The sequence below is a fragment of the Homarus americanus genome, unplaced genomic scaffold, assembly GCF_018991925.1.
Source record: "Homarus americanus isolate GMGI-L3 unplaced genomic scaffold, GMGI_Hamer_2.0 scaffold11022, whole genome shotgun sequence".
NCBI lineage: Eukaryota > Metazoa > Arthropoda > Malacostraca > Decapoda > Nephropidae > Homarus > Homarus americanus.
Genome location: NW_024737068.1, coordinates 16469513 through 16489660, shown reverse-complemented (window position 1 = coordinate 16489660; position 20148 = coordinate 16469513). Strand labels below are relative to the sequence as shown.

At 46.1% G+C, this 20148-nt stretch overlaps 1 protein-coding gene across 2 annotated transcripts in view; it reads left to right on the top strand.

The window, feature by feature from the left end:
- The window catches only part of LOC121873020 (rho-related GTP-binding protein RhoV-like), a 119809-nt gene that overhangs the window by 89400 nt on the left and 10261 nt on the right, over window positions 1–20148 (top strand). Inside the window, exon 3 of one of the 2 annotated variants that reach the window (XM_042376287.1) lies at window positions 17905–17954. The exons of the other annotated variant lie outside the window; for it this stretch is intronic. Coding sequence (XP_042232221.1) covers window positions 17905–17954 — 50 coding nt within the window. The remainder of the gene's footprint in view (window positions 1–17904; window positions 17955–20148) is intronic. 2 annotated transcript variants of the gene reach the window in all.

Here is a 20148-nt window from a genome sequence, read left to right as displayed (position 1 = left end):
TGGTGTGGTTGATGGTGACCTTGTTCTCCGTGGTCCATGCCTGTAGTCTGTGTGTGTGTGTGTGAGACAGTGGGTCCCTCATTAGTCCCCGACGGTCATTTCCTGTCCTCGGGAGTCGCAGCAGCAGGACCCTTACGCATTCCCACAGGACTCCTAAAAGGTCTGCGTAGGTCATCACGGACAGGTCACAGGTCCTCTTTAGGTACGGGTCGTCGGGGGGGAGGGGGGGGAGGTCTCAGGTTCTCTCAGGTATTAGAAGCATCCATCTGTGTCCCCTCCCCCCACCAGGTCACCCCAATTACATACATATCCCCTTTAAAGTACTGGTAAAGTCCCTCAGGTCCCCCTCCCCTCCCCACCAGGTCAGGAGCTTCCTAAACCACGCTGTCTACAGGTCCTCAGGTAGCTCTTATCATATCATCTTACAGGTGACTGGTATGACGGTAGACGACGGGGCGGCAGACAGTGTAGGACGGTAGACAGTGGGACGGCAGCCGATGGAGATGGGGCTTCTCTGTGAGGTAGTGGTAGTAGGAGGGCCAGGTGATGGGGTAGGTTAGGGTGGAAGGAGGTTTGGGGTCATTTAGCTGGCGGTGATAATGGAGGAAGAGGTAACGGTGGAGGTGGGGGGGGGACGGTGAAATGTGAGGAGGAAGGGAAGTGGGTAAGAGAGAGAAAGGATGAGGAGGAGGAGAAAGAAGAAGAAGAAGGAGTATGTTAGAGAACGTGGAAAAAGTTACTTATCGTGTCAATTATCTTTTTAAGGTCATGGCCACAATGTCCCTGGTGTGCTGAGCTCCTGTTACAGTTGTTGTTTTTGCTGTTACTAACTGATCCCCTAAGTGTTGGTCAGCTCTGTCAGCGATAGTCAAGACCCAGTAGATAGAGTGGAGGAGGCAGGGTACACTTAGCTCAGAGGAAGGTAGTGTGGTTAATTGTCCGGAACGAGTGTGTGTAGACTTTAGATAAACCTTGAGGAGGAGAGGTGGGGGGTGAGGGGGATGAAATGAATCTGAATTTGAGGAGGAGCAGGAGGGTGAATTTGGAGGGGAAAGGGGTGAGGTTGGAGAAGAGGAGGGTGTGAAAGACGGCCGAGAGAAGAAGGGGGGATGAGATTGAAGAGGGGGAAGGACGGATGACCATGAGAGGAGGAAGAGGGTGAGATTGAAGAGGGGGGAGAACGGAGAAGAGGACAGAGAGGAGGGCGAGATTGAAGAGGGGGGAGGACGCCTGGCCGTGGGATTGGGAGGAGGGAGAGAAGCTGTGAGAACAAGATGTTAGAACGTAGACAAGATGAAGTATAGTAGATTATAACTCTCATTCACGTTCCCAGCTGTGACGTAATGGAGATAAACGCAGAGAAAAAAGTTATAATGTCAGGAGTATAACCGGGCCATTTTGGATGAGGGTTGGGCTGGGGATGGTGACCGAGGAGGAGGGAGGGTTAGTGGCGTGAGAGGAGATGGTATCCTTGTGTGTATAGAATCAGTAAACATAGCATGAAGTACTGAATGAAGTTAGATTTTCCCTTCAAAGAAAAAAAGAAAGAAGGATCACCTGAAGATTAGGCATCCCAACTTCTTTCACTAGATGATTGAACACCTTCATGCTAACCTAAACCTCATCTAATCCCTTCACCCCAGGTAGTGTTAGGGAGTTGTTGTCGTTCACATGTGAAGAAAAGACAGTATAGTTTGTCAGTAAAGGAAACGCTGTGATATTTATTTACAAATTATAACCAGACTACGGTAGTGTTGGTAGGGCTGACCCACCTGTTGTACTCTCCCCACCACCAACCCTTTTGTACCCGCTCGGCTAGACAGCTGGGCGCCTCGGGTTACTCGCCCACTGAACTGGTGGAAGGTAGGGCAAGGTAAGGTAGGGTTCGGCGATGGTATGGTCATGGTGATTAGCTCCAGGCCAAGGTAGGTGTTGTGGGTGATTGTGTTGGTGTGGTGTCCGTGTAATGTGATGGTGGTCTTTATAGTAGTAATAGTAAGAATAATAGTAAGTTAAAGATATATGAAACTGCCTTTAGTTAGATTTGGTCATCTTTTCTAGGTTACTTTACGTTACGTCTCATTTAGGTTAAGTGAGTTTAAAATTGAGATGATTAACTTTAGTTACACATAGATTAGGTTAGATTTAGTTAGGTTAGGTTAGGTCGAGTTTGATTAGATTAGGTTGAGTTGGATTTGGTTGGGTTAAGTTGGATTAGGTTAGGTTGGGTTAGGTTAGTCCCCACTCAACCAGAACTAGGAGGCAGTAGCCATCAATATCTCTATTTTTCTCTCCCTCCCTCTCTCCCTTCTCTCTCTCATTCTCTCATAAGAACATAAGAATGGAGGAAACTGCAGCGGGCCTATTGACCCATACTGGGCAGTCCCATTTACACCCAACCCCTATCGCTCATATATCCATCCAACCTATGTATGTTTGAAGCTATCCAGCGTATTCGAGTTAATGATGATGTTTGGTAACTTTTTCCACTCAACCACTAGTCTATTTCCAAACCTAAATCGAATTTTGTCTAATTTAAAACCATTGTTACGAGTTCGCTCCTGGTTGGATAGTTTGAGTAGCTTTGTAATGTCCCCTTTGTTTAGCCCTGACTTCCATTTATGTACCTCTATCATATCGCCCCTCACTCTACGTCTCTGCTTTAACCTGTCTCTGTACTCAAGGTTCCTAATGCCCGGGATTAGTCCTGTCATTCTCCTCTGAATTCTTTCTAGGGATTCTATATCCATTCTGTAGTACGGTGACCAGAACTGAACTGCGTAATCCAGATGAGGTCTCACAAGCGCGAGATATAGTCTAAGGATGACCTCGCTAGTCTTGTAACTAACACTCCTTTGTATGGACCCAAGTACTGTGTTAGCCCTCCCACCCTCCTCACGTCACCAGTTGTAGATCATAAAACATTCATCCCTAGTCGAGGCAGAGCTTAGGGGTCATGTCCCGACACCCAGCCTCTCCAGTTCTCACGAGTTTGGGTGAGTGGTGGAGGCTCTCTCTCTCTCTCTCTCTCTCTCTCTCTCTCTCTCTCTCTCTCTCTCTCTCTCTCTCTCTCAGAGACGTAAATAGCTCGACAGGTGAGGTATGGTGATTGTTGTTGTTGTTGTACACGTGTTGGTAAGTGGTGGTGGTCAAGGCTCCGTGTCGGTGATGAATGGTTGCAGGAGGTGGAGGGTGTGAGTTACAGGAGGTGGAGGGTGTGAGTTACAGGAGGTGGAGGGTGTGGGTTACAGGAGGTGGAGGGTGCGAGTTACAGGAGGAGGTGGAGGGTGTGGGTTACAGGAGGAGGAGGGTGTGGGTTACAGGAGGTGGAGGGTGTGAGTTACAGGAGGAGGTGGAGGGTGTGGGTTACAGGAGGAGGAGGGTGTGGGTTACAGGAGGAGGAGGGTGTGGGTTACAGGAGGAGGGGTGGGTGGAGGTGGTGGTAGCTCCGAGGAATGGGAAATGTGGCTAATGGGAGAAGGAAGAGAGAGGTTACTATCAGGGGGTAGGGGGGGGGGTCAGGAGAAGAGCCTTGGGGTACTGTGACGACCACGACTCCACAAGCTTCACTAATTGTTGTGGCCACATGGTCAGGTGTACCAGGAGGGAGGGTCTGTGTGTGTGTATGTGTGTGTGTGTGCGCGCGCGCGCGCGGAGGTCATATTGCAATTATATCTTGCGCTAGTCAGGCCGCACCTCGATTATGCTGGTCAATTCTGGTGTCCTTATTATAGAATGGATATCAATTCACTGGAGTCGGTGCAGCGAAGAATGACGAAAATGATTCCGGGACTTAGAAACCTTCCATATCAGGATAGGTTAAAGAAACTTAACTTGCATTCCCTAGAAAGACGAAAAGTGCGGGGAGATATGATAGAAGTATTTAAGTGGGTGAAAGGAATCAATAAAGGGGATATAAAGTTCTTATAATATCCGAACAGGATAGGACTCGTAGCAACGGATTTAAGTTGGATAAGTTTAGGTTTAGGAGGGAGATAGGAAGGAACTGGTTCACAAATAGGGTGGTGGACGAGTGGAACAAGCCTAGCAACTGTGTAGTAAGTGCTGGAACGCTGGAAAGTTTCATAAGGAGGCTAGAAAGATTCATGGATGATAGAGAGTGGTAGTAACTCTCGACAGGAGCTGCCATGCACAGGCCAACCGGCCTATTGCAGACTCCTTATGTTCTTATATGTGTGTGTGTGTGTGTGTGTGTGTGTGTGTGTGTGTGTGTAGAAGCAGGTATTATCAAAGTGGTGCTGAAGGTTAGGCGTTAAGAATTTTTTTTTTCACTTAAGCAGAGTTTAATGTACAATTGGCTGAATTCAGTGTTAGGTTGGGTGAAGTTCGTGGGACAAATCTGAAAAAAGATAACTATTCTTTATCACTGAAGAACACAAACTAGGTGAACAGTTATCAATTAATTGCAGGTTCATATAAACGATACGTAAATTGAACTTGTGCTTACTGTGTGGTCTGAGAACCGGGGAGTTACAGGTGTGCCGACTGAGGCTGTCGTAGACCATTAGGCCCAGGTTGACTGGATGGGTGATGGCCTCAGCTGGTCTGGATGCAGTAGATAAGAATAGCTACCTGGACTTATAAATATTTTCCTCGTAACAGATGTAAAATTTTCCACTAATTAGATAAATGAAGCTAAATTACAAACAAAAACTAACTTCCAAAATAAGTTTAAAACTATACAGCCTCTACGTTCACTATACACCAGTCAGGGAACAATAACGTAGAGAATCCTTGTAAATCCTGACACTGGTGGATACTGAAGCCTTGAGTAGACCCCAACGCTCGGACTGTCATAATTCATTGGTCTACAACTGTACAATAACGTCTAGTGATTACCGGTGAACAGTTTGAGATGTGTATAGTTCGACCTGTCCTCGTGTGTGTGTGTGTGTGTTGAGAAATCAGTGTGGGGCTACTGCACGGGAGATGGTCCCCAGACACCTGCTCTGTTATTTGATCACGGGCCAATCCCTCCCTCCCCCAACTCACCCCTCCTCCCCTCTACCCCCACCTTACCTCGCCATTCAAGGTCTCCCCTCCTCGCCCTTCTTCCCCCCCACCCCAACATCCCCAGTACCCTGCTCTATCTCCCCGCCAGCCCCACTCCCTACACCCCCCCTGGCAGTGTCTTCACCCTTCTTCGTGGTTCGCCTCAGCTTGTCGTCTCGGGTTGCAACAAGAGGAAGGTACCTGGTGAATTTTTCATGTTAACGGATGATGTTGGGGCAGCGTAATAACACACCCTAGGGCAAGATGATGATGTTGTGTTGGTGGTAAACATCGTTACTGATTGATGTATAGATACGGTGAGAGACTAAGAGACGTGTTCAATAGGTAACATTCATATAATGTCATTTGGTGTTGCTATAGTATGCGGTCTATTGGGATATTTACACTAGCATCCATCAACCTAACCCAACCCAACCAAACTTTGGTTATGTTAGGTTAGGTTAAAATGCTGTAGGTTAGATGAAGTTAGGTTATATTAAGATATATTAAATTAAGTTAGGTTAGGTTAATAGATGTCACAGTGTAAATATTATCCCGGTAGACCGCATCCAGCCCGGTAGACCACATACCATAGAAGCACCTTTAAGTTGATAGCCAAGGAATTCTGTATATGAAAGCGCTTACTGTACTGTATGTGTGAGGTGTGATGGTTGTCTTTTCCTCCCCTCAAACCACCACCACCACTAGTGTGCCACCACGTCACTATAAGAACCTCTCTTTTCTCCTGGCGAGGTTGAAGGGAGTCACTTGATACGTAACCTATAGTGAAGGACTGCCATAAGACCCCACCGTGTAGTAGTGAGAGTTTACTGTGGTCAAACCCTGTCAACTGGGCGCGTTATGTCTTATATCATCTCTCTCTCTCTCTCTCTCTTCGACGCTGGTTTCGGATTCTCAGAGATTCTTTCGTTAAAATTTTACCCTCGAACTGAAGTCGGAAATCCCATCGAGGTATCAGGGTAAATGTTTAATACAATGCATTGTTTGATTGTTTAACCGGTATTGATTAAGTAAAACTATAAGAGCTATTTTCATATCCTCAGTTCTGGTCAAACTTTATCGTTGGAAGATATAAGAGTTTCAGTTTATATATACCGGTAAAGGGAGGTTGTCATTGGCCATTTCCCCAGCCACCACCGTGAGTGATGCTCATGTGGGCGGCAAAATGATTCGACCACCAAAGTTATGTTTTGTCGGTGTGTTGAACAATTTATTGCTGCGGGTGGTGATGGGCAACCCTCTCGTGTGTGTGTGTTTGAGAGGGGGGCGGTGTTGTCTGTGTAGGAGGGGGTGTTGTTTGGGTGTGGGGGGAAGGGGGCTTTGTGTGTGTGTGTTTGAGAGGGGGGCGGTGTTGTCTGTGTAGGAGGGGGTGTTGTTTGGGTGTGGGGGGAAGGGGGCTTTGTGTGTGTGTTTGTGCGCGAGTTGTGTATCATGTATTCTGTGTAATAATAATAATGATATATTAAAAGAAAATGAACCCAAATCTAAAAATACATCCACACAGCATACTCTAAAACAAGGGACGGGTTAGGTTAGGTTGTATGAATTTATTGGGATTGTTGCGTCGAACAGCAGGTTGTGGGTGAGGAATCTTAGGTGGCAAGAGGTGACGGTGAGGAAGTGTGGTGCTGCAGCTTTATCCCCACACGGACGGATGACATTACGGTGGTGATTAGAAAAAATGAGAAGACTGGTGTACCGAGTCCCTTATACTGTTGTGTGGATAGTTAAGGAGGAAGACCAGGCAGGGGAGGGAGGAAGGGTGGGTGAATCTGGGAAGTACGGCATGAAGGTTGTGTCAATGTTTGTAGAGAGTTCACGTTGAGGAAGTCTCGGGGTCTTGAGGCAGTGAAGGGTGTGGAGGTGACAGATGGAAGGTTTGGGGAGAGTACGGACGTCTGCCTTGATTTCTTGAAGTGTATAATTTATCGATGTTAAGGAGTTAGAGGGGAGGTGTGTGTGTGTGTGTGTGTGTGTGTGTGAGAAGCATTATGTCCTGGGGGTGTTTTTTTTTACTTATTTTTATCGTATTTTTTATTTGTTTTTTACTTGCCCCGCGAAGGAGCTAGTTTAATGGGCACCCCCTTGCCTCCTGTGCAAGGCGAACCTCAAAAGCGTTTACAGCGCCCCACAGGGAAGCATGCAGAGTTCATGCTTGCCTTCTTGACTCATGCATTTAAGGGCGTAAGTGCCTTAAGGGGCTTGGATTATGTCAGCCAGTTACATATAGTGACAGGATGATGAGTGTGTGGGGGAGAATTGCCAATACAATATATATGTTTATGGAAACTCGTGGTAAGTCCCTAATAAGTCAAGTGCCTGTCTGAAGGAGGAGGGATATTGGTCAGTAGGAAGGGGTGTTGGTGACGGCTGGGGACTGTGCTGTGGCAGGATAGGCACGGTGGGGGGGTGAGGAAGGATGAGAAGAGCAGCGGATGTTGGGGTCACAACCTTGTCACCTCCCAAACACCCCCATCCCTTTCTCCTCCCCCTCCACTGCATACCCGTCACTCACCTCCCACTCATCACCACATAACCTCCCACTCACCCCCCTCGACCCACTCACTGCTCCTGCCACCCCAACGTAAGCATCAGTTAATCCCCCTCACCGTGTTGTCCAACTTTATGTCTCTTTTTGTTGTTCATTGTGTTGTTTGTGTGTGTCTCAAGCGGTGTTTGTGGCCCGCAACACTCACGTCCAGCTCCCTATCTTATTTATTCTCTCCTCTCACTATATTTATTATTATTATTGTTCTTCTTATTATTATTATTATTATTATTAGTAGTAGTAGTAGTAGTAGTATTATTGTTATTAGTATTATTATTATTAGTTGTAGTATTATTATTACTGTTATTAGTAGTACTAGTAGTCCACCAACATAAACTTTTCCCTTACTAGTGACCTTAAAATTACTTATTCAGGCAACACAGTTTTTCGCCGTCCCTAATTATCAACTAATTAAACTAATTTTGTGTGAACCAAGGCTGGGAGTGTCTTGGCCAGATTCCCACATTATATTACGCCTCATTTGCACCTAACTGGTTGTTCAATCTACAGCAGAAAAATTAAAGTAAAAATATACTCCAAATTGCACTGAAATTCGATCGTCAATAATTATGTGTTCATCTTATGGGATCACGTAAAGATTAGGCACCCCAGTTTATTTTACTTCATAATTAAAATACCTCAACTCTACCTGGGGGTACGTTAGGTAATGTAAGGTAGTTGGTTATATAGGGTTAGGCTAGGTTGGGTTACATTATATTAGGCTAGGCTAGGTTATGGTAGGCTAGGTTAGGTTAGGTTAGGTTATGGCAGGCTAGGCTAGGTTAGGTTATGGCAGGCTAGGTTAGGTTATATTGTTGGTCTTGGTTAATCTTAAGGTACAGTAGGGGTGTTAATCTTCATATGGCATACCGGTCTATTATCTATATTAAAGAGATAAATTACCATACAACTGTTTTAAAGATCAGGAACCAGATATGAAGAGTGCGTGAGTGCGTGTCTAATGCTTCGTCACGTTTCACCACCCACCTATTTGACCACGATATTAAATAATTATAATATTTATAAGAATACTTGGTAGTAAATATAAGAACCAAAGATTATTATTATTATTATTATTATTATTATTATTATTATTATTATACTTGGTAGTAAATATAAGAACCAAAGATTATTATTATTATTATTATTATTATTATTATTATTATTATTATTATTGTTGTTGTTGTTGTTGATGTTGTTCCCGTCATCATCACCACAGGAATTCACCACCAGATACCTTGAACACTTTAGCTCCTACAAGTCATCTGCAGCAGTACCCCAAAAAAAAATGAGCTTGACTGGGTGTCTTAATCAGTGTAATTGGGTCATTAGTGATATGATCTAATGGTTCGTTTGGATGTGTTGTTTGTGTGTGTGAGACCGAGATAACCGCGGTGTTGTTTGAGGTTGGCCACACACACACACACACACACATACACACACACACACACACACATACATACATACACACACACACACACACACACACACACACACACTTTATGGGTTAAACCTTTTTTGTTTTTATTTTAATTTGGGCTCTAGTCACTTGATGTCAGTATGAAGTGATGTCAGCTAATATTGATGTCAGCGTAAAGTGATGTCGGTATAAAGTGGTCTCATTTTAAAGTGATGTCAGCGAATAGTTTTGTTGGTTAATAAATGCGTCAGGAGTTAGTTAGTGAAGTTAAGCAATGATGTCAGCAAACAGTGATGTCAGCCCCACTAAATCGTGATATACTTCGAGAAACTTTTTTTTGTCTTCGTAAAAAAAAATTCTGTATAAACATTTGAAGATAAGAATTAGCTTAAACAAATGAGATGTTTGTGAGTGAGTAGTGAGGATGGTGCCAGGTGTGGATGAGTAGTGAGGAGGATGACAGGTGAGTCTGGATGAGTAGTGAGGATGGTGCCAGGTGTGGATGAGTAGTGAGGAGGATGACAGGTGAGTCTGGATGAGTAGTGAGGATGGTGCCAGGTGTGGATGAGTAGTGAGGAGGATGACAGGTGAGTCTGGATGAGTAGTGAGGAGGATGCATGATGGGGGGAGTTTCCGGAGGAGACATTGTGAGGGAGGAGGAAATGGTAGTTGGGCTCCAAGCTTCCTTCTTAATGAGGGTCACGTGAGATTATGACTGATCTCTCTCTCTCTCTCTCTCTCTCTCTCTCTCTCTCTCTCTCAACAGAAATAGCTGTGACGTCTCTGTACCCACCCACGACTGTCCTTCACCCACAGGCACACACATAGATCATGAAGGGTCGGTGGGAGGGACCTACTCCAGTACATCAGGGGTCACTTCTCTCTCTCTCTCTCTCTCTCTCTCTCGAATATGAATACAAGGAGCCACACTGTTAAAGGTTAATATGTTTATATATATTCATTTATGTATGCATGTATTCATCTATTCAATTCTCTCCTCTGTTTTTACATTTACATATTCATTTTCCCTGGTGTGTGAGCAGTAGAGATTTACGTGGGTGTTTTTCTTTGAGGTTTGTTCTTTAGTTTTCGTCAAGTTCTTAGAAGGTCACATTCCTATAACCGAGTGCCGTTATGATGGACGGTAAACTAAATCTAAATTACCACAAGAAGGACGAATACCACACGAGAGAGAGAGAGAGAGAGAGAGAGAGAGAGAGAGAGAGACGCGGGCGGTGTTGTTCACATTTAAAAACCAAGAGTTGAATTATTACGTGGAGGACGACTACCACGGCGAAAATGTCACCTTCTCTCGTCACCTTTAATAATAACGTGTTTGTAATTACCAGGTGAAGGACTCAGCAGCCATGAGGGAAAGATACTGTTTATACCACGTGTTATACGGTGGTTGATGTTTGTTATGGGGCGAGTGATGATAGTGAACTGTTTGGGGGGTGATGGAAAGACTTGAGAGGTGTGGCGAGGTGGTGGTGTGGGTGTGGTGAGGGTGTGAAGTAGTAGTGTGGTGTTGTGGGTGTGTTGTGTGGTGTTGTGGGTGTGTTGTGTGGTGAGGGTGTGAAGTAGTAGTGTGGTGTTGTGGGTGTGTTGTGTGGTGTTGTGGGTGTGTTGTGTGGTGAGGGTGTGAAGTAGTAGTGTGGGTGTTCTTGTGTGGTGGCGGCGGCAACAGTGACGTAATCAAGGTTATGTTGAGTTGTTGTAGAGGGTTTCCTTGTGGCGGCGTGAGGTGGTGTCATACTGTGGATGTTTCCTGTGTGGCGGCGTGAGGTGGTGTCATACTGTGGATGTTTTCGTGCGGCGTGGTGGTGTCATACTGTGGATGTTTCCTTGTGGCGGCGTGAGGTGGTGTCATACTGTGGATGTTTCCTGTGTGGCGGCGTGAGGTGGTGTCATACTGTGGATGTTTCCTGTGTGGTGACGACGTGGGTGTGAGTGGCGCCAGACTCAGGGGTCAACCTCACCGCAAATATCAAAGGGTAAAGCTTGTGGCTGGGTCGTGGAACTTCTGCCTCCCCACGTGTTGGTGTGGGCGGAACCTGGGCTGCGGGAGTGTTACCTCATTCCTGCTGGAGGGGCGAAGCTGGCGTGAGTCACCTGCAGTAACATGACGACAAAGTGTTCATAACTCCTTTCTTGAGTATAATGAAAAATAGTCATAAATAATTAACCGTGAAGAGTCTTATCATGGAACAGTAAATCATCCTATGTAATATACTGTAGATAAAAAGTCTTTCTGGTGGTCATCAGCCTTGTGTGTATCCATATATTCATAAGACTTATACCATATTTTTTTATGGACACCCCTAACGTTGAGAGGAGTATTGACAACACCCAGGCAGAGCGATTGATCACCACACACGTGTCTCCAGCACCACCAGTTTCTCCTCTACCCTCCGCCCCCCGTCCTAACCCGAGACTCCTCCATAACTATCCCTTCCGTTCTCCCACCAACCCTTCTATTCACATCATACACCATAATAACCTTCTCCATTGTGTTTGTTCCTCTCAATTACCCATTACGTGTTGTCTGTACGGCACCCACCCACCCCACCCACCCACCCCCGCCCACCCAGACTCGTTGTATGGTGGTGGTGTCAATATCAACTTCATCACGAATATCTCAGACGTCTTATGGATACAGTGAACAGTGTTGTTATAGGTATTGTCTTTCCTGGACAACCCCCCCCTACACACACACACACACACACACACACACATATGTACACTTGCAACACCGCCATCACGCTTTTATACATACCACCCATACCGTGTCTCAATTCTCTCTCTCTCTCTCTCTCTCTCTCTCTCTCTCTCTCCTCTCTCTCTCTCTCTCTCTCTCTCTCTCTCTCAATGTAAAGAGCATGGCCCTTCAGCTGAGGCGGTAATTTATTCTCCACTCAGCACTGTGATAGGACACACTGTTTATCTCCGAGGACATTGGCACCTCTCATGAAAATCAATTTACTCAGGTTGTGTGGTGCGTGTGAGGTTGTGTGGTGCGTGTGAGGTTGTGTGGGGGTCGTCGTTTACAGGATGTGATAGGTGGAGTTTCTTGTTTACTTTGATCTCTTGGGGATAAAGTGTGGGGTATATGTGTCCTGGGGGTCTGTGTTGATACTCATGAGCGACCTCGTGTAGTATTGTTTAGTATCTATTTTAACACACACACACACACACACACACACACACACACACACACACACACACACAGTATTACAGGTAAAGTGCAGTGTGCGCCCTAAAAGCGCCTGATTTCGCGCCTTTACCACAACGTTTATTTTTAACATAGAGCTTATTGTTTTTCGGGCGTTGTGGAGTATATGACATTTGTTCTCAGCAAGTTTCGTCCAGATACGTGAACTATGAAGCTAACTGTGCAGCAGAAAGCAAAACTTGTACCTTGAGGCGAAATTCTATGTTGCTGTGCGACGCAAATTCTGCATCGAATATGGTTTGATAAATGGGAGAAATGTACCTTGTGATAAAGTCATACGGAGATTATCGGAAAAGTTTCAGGCTTCCCTGAAACAGGTGGTGGTCAACTTCACCCGTGCAACAACCCCTTCAACTTGCAAGAAGGTTGTGTCGAACTTTGGTGTGTGTTAAGGCCTGTATGAACCAAATGGTGTTCTCATCGAGAATGTCAACTACAAAAAAATTGCAATGAATGATTATCAAATGTCAAGATGTCCTTTTTTAGTCTCCCATGTGATCTTGTAATTGTGTTATGTAATAAGTTCACAATAAAGTCACGAAATCAGTTCCTTATTTTTGTGCACCCTGTATATTATAATAGCAGGGCCTTGACACATACCAAACACAGCGGACGGCGTTATTATGTGGTGGAGTTGATACATCTCCCAGCCTCCAAAACTGTCTATCAGAGAGAGAGCCCTCCACCTCACGCCTGTATTGTATAAACCTGCTGGAGTCTAATGCTCACGTTGGCCGCCACTCTCCGGGTATTAGAGGTGCTCATCCCGGGCCATCAGTCATGTTCCTCTAATGACATTATCTCCTTTGATAACAGAAATCATAGGTGGGGGGGGGGGCACTGACTTACTCGAGGGACGCTGTTTGTTTGTTTGTTTTGACTCATGACACACACACACACACACACACACACACACACACACACACACACTGGTGAAATACAAGTAGTATATATAATACGTTCTATATACCTGTCAGACTGTCTATCCACCTTTGTCTAACCATCTCACGTGTCTATCTCTTTCTATCCGTCTATCACTGTCTATTCTGTCTCCCAGTCTATTTACCTTATAATCTATATCCATCCATCTCCATCTATCCACCTGTCTTATCTATCCACCTGTCTTATCTATCCACCTGTTTTATCTATTCGTCTCTCCCAATCATCTGTCACGGTCTCTTCATTAAGTCTATTTATCTCTTGATTTCTCTTTGTCTGTCTCACGAGTCACTTAAGTCCAGGTGCACAGGGCCCGAGGAACAACACATACACCTTGCTATGTGAGGTATGTTCATTACCACGCCAGGTATGATGCCCCCAGGTAACTCTGCTTGATGACCTCGATGGGTAGGAAGGGAAGGGTAGAATTTTTTTTTATAGGATGGGAAGGGTGTGTGTGTGTGTGTGTGTGTGTGTGTGTGTGTGTGGGGGGGGCAGGGTTGTGTGTGTGTGTGTGGGGGGAGGTTGGGTGGATCGGTGGTTGATGAAGTAGGGGAGGATGTTGTGTAGGTAGGTGTTAGGAGTGGGTGTGTGGATGGTAGGGATGAAGGAAGGAATTGTGTGGGTGGTGAGGGTGGGTGGGTTGGTGAGGGATGGTGGGTGGGTGGGTGGGTGGTGAGGGAGGGAGTGCCAGGCTGTGTTACGGTACAGTTGACCGGTTCTCCCCCATGTCGTATTAGCATCTTGATTATCTGGTCTGTTCCTGCCACAGCCTCTTCCACCACCGCCTCCGTCGCCGCTACCACCACAGTACTACCTTTTTTAAGAAGGCCTCCTGCTTCTCCCAATAGCCGCACCTTCGTCGCCATTTTATTGCCTTAAAATTAAATATCTTAATTCAAAAGTAGCTACCCTAGTTAGTTAAGCCACACAGCTATGCGGCATTCAGTGACTCTTGCCTCATAGTCAATATCTGCGACTTGTCGGCTTTGGGGCCGACGATTTCGTTCCCCTGAGGCAAAGTTATGCTGCTGCTACTGCTTATTAACTTTATTACAACATCTCAGCTTCCACCGTTCATATACATGTCACCGAAGAACTTTTTAAAAATAAATACCTGACAATATTCAGTCGATTGGCTACGATAAGAGTCTGTACACACGGACAACCAAACACCTCCCTCACCCCCCACGGGAAAACAGATCTATCAATAAGGTCAGAAAGGCCTGATACAGTATTGTGTTGACATAAAGCTGCCACAAATCCTCCAACACTTTACATTCCATTAAACGATCGTATAAGGTTGATTCATCCCCCCCCCCCGCACCCCACCCCGGACCCCCTCTCTCCTCCCTTCTATCAATAAGGTCAGAAAGGCCTGATACAGTATTGTGTTGACATAAAGCTGCCACAAATCCTCCAACACTTTACATTCCATTAAACGATCGTATAAGGTTGATTCATCCCCCCCCCCCGCACCCCACCCCGGACCCCCTCTCTCTCCTCCCTCCCCTTCACTGCTGCCCTTGCTTGTGTGTGGCCAGGTGGTGGTTAGGAAGGTTGAGTTCATTCAGTACTTGGGATTGTGTAATATGGCACTGTGTGTGTGTGGCCAAGTGGTGGGGATGTTTCTTTATTTGTGTGGCCAGTCTACTAAGTGCAGGGCAAGTCAGGCCGCAATAATAGGATTGACCCATCAGCGGTGCAGGACAAAGCAGGTCGGGGAGCAGAGGAACACAAGCAGGTAGGAGGCAGTGGCAGTCCTTGTGTCCTCAGAGGAATGCGGCCACCAGATAGCTCCCTCTCCTCCTGCTTCCTCCCTCCCTCTCCTCCTGCTTCCTCCCTCCCTTTCATACTGCTCCCTTCCTCCCTCTCATGCTCTTCCTCCCTCCCTCTCATACTGCTTCCTCCCTCCCTCTCATACTGCTCCCTCCCTCCTCATACTGCTTCTCTCCCTCCTCCTCCTCCTGCTTTCTCACTTCCTCTCATACTCCTTCCTCCCTTCCTCTCCACACTGCTTCCTTCCTCCCTCTCATACTGCTTCCTTCCTCCCTCTCACACTGCTCCCTCCCTCCCTCTCATACTGCTCCCACTCACTCCTCGACCTCTGGGTAACTCTTGTGTTCTAAGCCTCACTTAACCTGCCACTTCGGGTCTTCTAATACCCCCTTCACCTTCCTCCTTATTCTGTGTTTCTCCCTCACCCTGCCTCTCCCTCACCCTGTACCTCCCTCACCCTGCCTCTCCCTCACCCTGCCTCTCCCTCACTCTGCCTCTCCCTCACTCTGTAACTTCCTCACCCTGTACCTAACCTAGCCTACCCCCCCCCCCTTCACAGGTAGCGTTCAGGTGTTTACTCATCGGGTAACATAAACTAAGGGTGCCTAATCATCACGTGATCCCATTTTATCAAGTAGTCGAATCATAGGACGTGAGAGAAAAAGAATGAAATGAAGAGGGAAAATAAGTTACCGCAGTATTTCCATCCACTGTGAATGACCTTGGCACAGAGATAGTGTCAGCCTCCCTCTTTTTGGCATGAGTGTGGATTGTTAGCGCTGCACTTTGTCAACATTCGTCTTCGTCAGGTTTGGTCGGGTTTTGTCTCGTGTACAAGTCGGGTGCTTGTGCGTGTACGGTATAATGGTGAGGCGAGTGGCGGTGCTTGACAGGGGTACGATATAATGTCAAGCTGGTGGCGGTGTTGGCTGTTGTTGTATGTGGTTTACTTTCGTATTTTATCTTCCGTCCCCCACAGCTTTTAACGTTTACCACCCTAGAGCAAACATAACTTAACCCTACCCAACCTAATCTAACCTAACTTAAACCAACCCATCCCATTCTAACCTAACTTAAACCAACCCATCCCATTCTAACCTAACCTATTCCAACCTATCTTAACCTATCCTTACCCCAACCCAACCCAACGCTAATTGCACCTTCAAATCATAATTAGGAAGCTATAATGAAGCCGTTTGGAACCCCGCTCATTGTAGACACCAAAAAAATATATGTTCCAGCTAGAGGCAAATTTGATCTGGGTTTCTAGTAGCATAAAAAACAAATGAAATTCGGTGTGAAGTTCTGAAAAACATGAACTCATATTAGGACACAGGACAGATGAACTCCCTCCCAACGCGTGAGAAGGACCTGAAAAATGGATAAGTAATTACGTGGGATGATCTTATATACCTTGTGGCGCGACGACAACAACAAAACAACACTGGCGTCATTGAAGAAGATTGTCCCGAGAAACAGTGAGCTGGAAGGGAGTCTATTGTAGAACTCTCTCATACCCAACTGCTGCAGTATACCGTCCATCGTCTTCCAGCGTCTGAGGAAAACTGGGGAAAATTCTGAGCGTGTTTTGTTTTTCTCGGTGATGCGATGAAACAAGTGAATAACGGGAAGCGTCGAGGGACTTAATGGCTCTGTGGAAGAAAGGTGAGATTTAAGTGTTGTGATATCATAGACCGAAATATGACACAAAAAGTTGAAACAGCCAAAAAATGAAGCAGCGAATAAATGAAACCGCGTAAAAATGAAGCAGCGAAAAATTAAGCCCTGTAAAAATGAAACAGCGAAAAAATTTAACCGCGAAAAATTAAACCATGAAAAATTAAACAGCGAAAAATTAAACCGAAAATATGACACCATGACAAAATGAAACTGCAAAAAAATGAAGCAGCGAAAAAATTAAACCATGGTAATGAGTCATGGCAGAGGTATTTGATGGTAATAAAGTTATGAAGGAAGTGAGGTGCGGAGTAGCATGGCAGGACCACCATGACCATATTTCGACCATGGTGGGATGCTTGCCGCCTCCCCCCCCCCTACACAGTTAGTTCAGGTTAATCCTCAGCTGAAATATGCTGGGGTGTCTCATCATCAGGTGGGTCCCAATAGCCTCGTTAATCAGTGTTTTGTCAGCGCACGCCAGGTAACTCTAGACCCGTGGGAAGGTTTGTTTTAGACAGGTAAGGAACAAGAAGAAGGAGTGTTTTAAGTGAGGTATAAAGCCCCGTGACGTGAGGGTTGGTGAGTGTGACGTATTTCCGCCAGATAAAGGATTAGTGACGGGTTTGGCGGGATGGAGTGGCGTCACCCGATGCTGCCTGGCTTAATCCAATCACGTGACGCTCAGGGGTGACGGTCGCTCAAGGGGGAGAAGCTGTCCGGAAGGGCGGGTGTCCTCAGGGGGGAAATTTCCGGAGGGTTTAGGGAGAGGGGAGAGCTTTTACTTCCCCTCCTCCTCTTCCTTCTCCTCCCACCCCTTCTTCTCTTCCACCCTTCTTACTCTCCCCCACCCTTCCCCTCTTCCCTCCTCCTCTTCCCAGCCTTCCCCTCCCCCACCCTTAAACTCTCCCCTCATCCCAACCAACCTATCGTTCTCTACCTGAACGTAATCTACCTTCACCTAACTCCCAGGTAGAGTTAGGGTGGCTAATCTTCGTGTGAAACAAGCTGGTATGTCTAGTCTTCACATGATTCAATTTTTCCACACAATGATGACGTCTGCACTAACTTAACACCTAAACACTTTTACCCAACGCTATTGAATTTCACCTGTGTGTGTGTGTGTGTGTGTGTGTGTGTGTGTGTGTGTGTGTGTGTGTGTGTGTGTGTGTGTGTGTGTGTGTGTGTGTGTGTGTGTGTGTGTGTGTGTGTGTGTGTGACCAAGGAATCGTCGTACTTTCACAAACTTATATTTCTTCTTTTTTTTCTTTCCAGGTGAGAACAGTGCTGGGAATAGATGGTGGGAGACGTGTGCATGACGACAGGTGAGTGGGAGGTGTAGCTACAAGTTAATTAAAGGTGCCGCCGTGATCGATGCCGCGATATAGGACACGTTCACAGGTTGGTTCCGTACTGAGTGTGTCTGTCGGCCCCGTAAGTGAAAATATCAATACACTTAAATGTTTATCTTAAGCTAATGTCTCCCCCCCCCACTACAAATAATAAAAACCCTACTGCGACTTCCTGTAGTAGATGTAATTATACTGAAGAATCTGTAATTTGGATGAGATTGGGGGGGGGGAATTTTTTAGTTTATTTAGCTTAAGTTAATGTACAGAGAGGTGTCTTTTTTTAACCTCATTGACAAGGAAGATTTTTCGGGTGAACCTTTGTGAATCCGACCAATCCTCACTAAGGGAGTACAGTATACTTATAATGTATCGTGATTCCTGAGGGAGGGAAACACAGTACTGCAGTGGAAAACATTTATTAGTCAGTAAATAATTCACATCAACCTCAGGGAGAGAGAGAGAGAGAGAGAGAGGAACGGTGCTTGTGTTGGTAAAGGTCTCTTGTCCTGTCTCACCTTTGTCTTCACCCCGAGAGGCGGTATAATGTGATATATCCTTTATGCATTATTTCTGTATTTAGTCTCGTGTGTGTGTGTGTGTGTGTGTGTGTGTGGTAAGAGACAGGAAGCGTGGTCTGTGGCTAGTGTGGGAAGTACTCGCAGCGTGAGGGGGACCCGTGATGGTGTGGCTGACAGGCAGAGGTCGGTCACTCACTCCCGGGGGTGAGAGGAAGGTGGCTGGGGGTGTTCGTCCTCCCTGCCCCGTCACCCCAGTGGCATCACCCACATGAATCTGACCTATATATACAGTCAATTAATATGGTGTATTTCTTTGTGTACGAACCTCTGTCCTGCGTGGCAGTGAACAGTGACATTATCCACATGAATCTGATCTATGTATATATGTGTAGGTATGTGTATGCATATGTATGTATATGTGTGTGTTTGTATATGAACCTCTGTCTTGCGTGGCAGTGAGAAGTGATACCACCCTCAGTGTCAAGACCTGACTGAATTACTCAGAATAGGCAGACTGTACTCCAAACTTTGTCAATAAATTTGTTAAACTAAAACCCCAGCCCTCACAACTACCCTGCAGGGGGTCTGTGGTAGCGGGGAGGGAGGTCCGGAGCTAATAAGGACGAATCTTGTTACTATGGTAGCAGGTGAGGTGACAGGGCAGGGCTCAGTGACACACGCGCACCTCCCCTACGTGACTGCTGTGATGGCTGGGTAAGGTCTCGGAGGTATTACCACTGCCGTCATAGCTGATCCTCGGCACTCGGTTCCTCTCACACCTTTGGCTATATAACATGAGCCTCTTATATAGACGGCATATATAACACCAGCTGCTTATATACCGTATATATATATATACTACAGTATATAACATCAACTCCCTAAAGTCTATTCGTCTTCCTGGTTGTTTTCTGTTTCATCCTTGACGCCTGGAGACTCGCATGACGGTGACGACACACACACCACACACTTCTTGCCGTCACACACTTATCTTTCACGTCCAAAAAGTATAACTTATCCTGCGTCCTGGAGTTTTGTTGTCAACATAGCGGCAGATATTGTGTGTGTGTCGGGGGGTGATAAACATATAGACTGACAGAAAGACTTGAGTATTGTATTATATCGAGAAAAAAATATATGTAATAAAAAGTAAATCTTGATGACCAGACGTGTTCTAGTAAATAAATGTCATTGAGTTATTGTTGTTGTTCTGAGAGATCCCCTCCCTTAACACTGGTAGTTAAGGTGTGTCAACAAATAGTAGCACCATGATGATGGCCGACTGCGTTGTGGATGGTAGTCACGACAACGCACGCACACACACGCACACTCCAGCTTGACATGACGCACCACCTCAAGGTCACCTGTACGACGCACCTACTAGTACGACGACAGTATTTAGCTACGACTCACCAGACCACCACCAGCTCCCACGGTCACCTGTACGATACACACTCCCGATCAGCATCATGACGCACCACCACCCTTCCACACACTCACGACGCACTCTCTCCCTCACCACTCAACACACTCACGACGCACTCTCTCCATCACCACTCAACACACCTCACGACGCACTCTCTCTCACCACTCAACACACTCACTTCCTCACACTCAACACACTCACGACGCACTCTCCATCACCACTC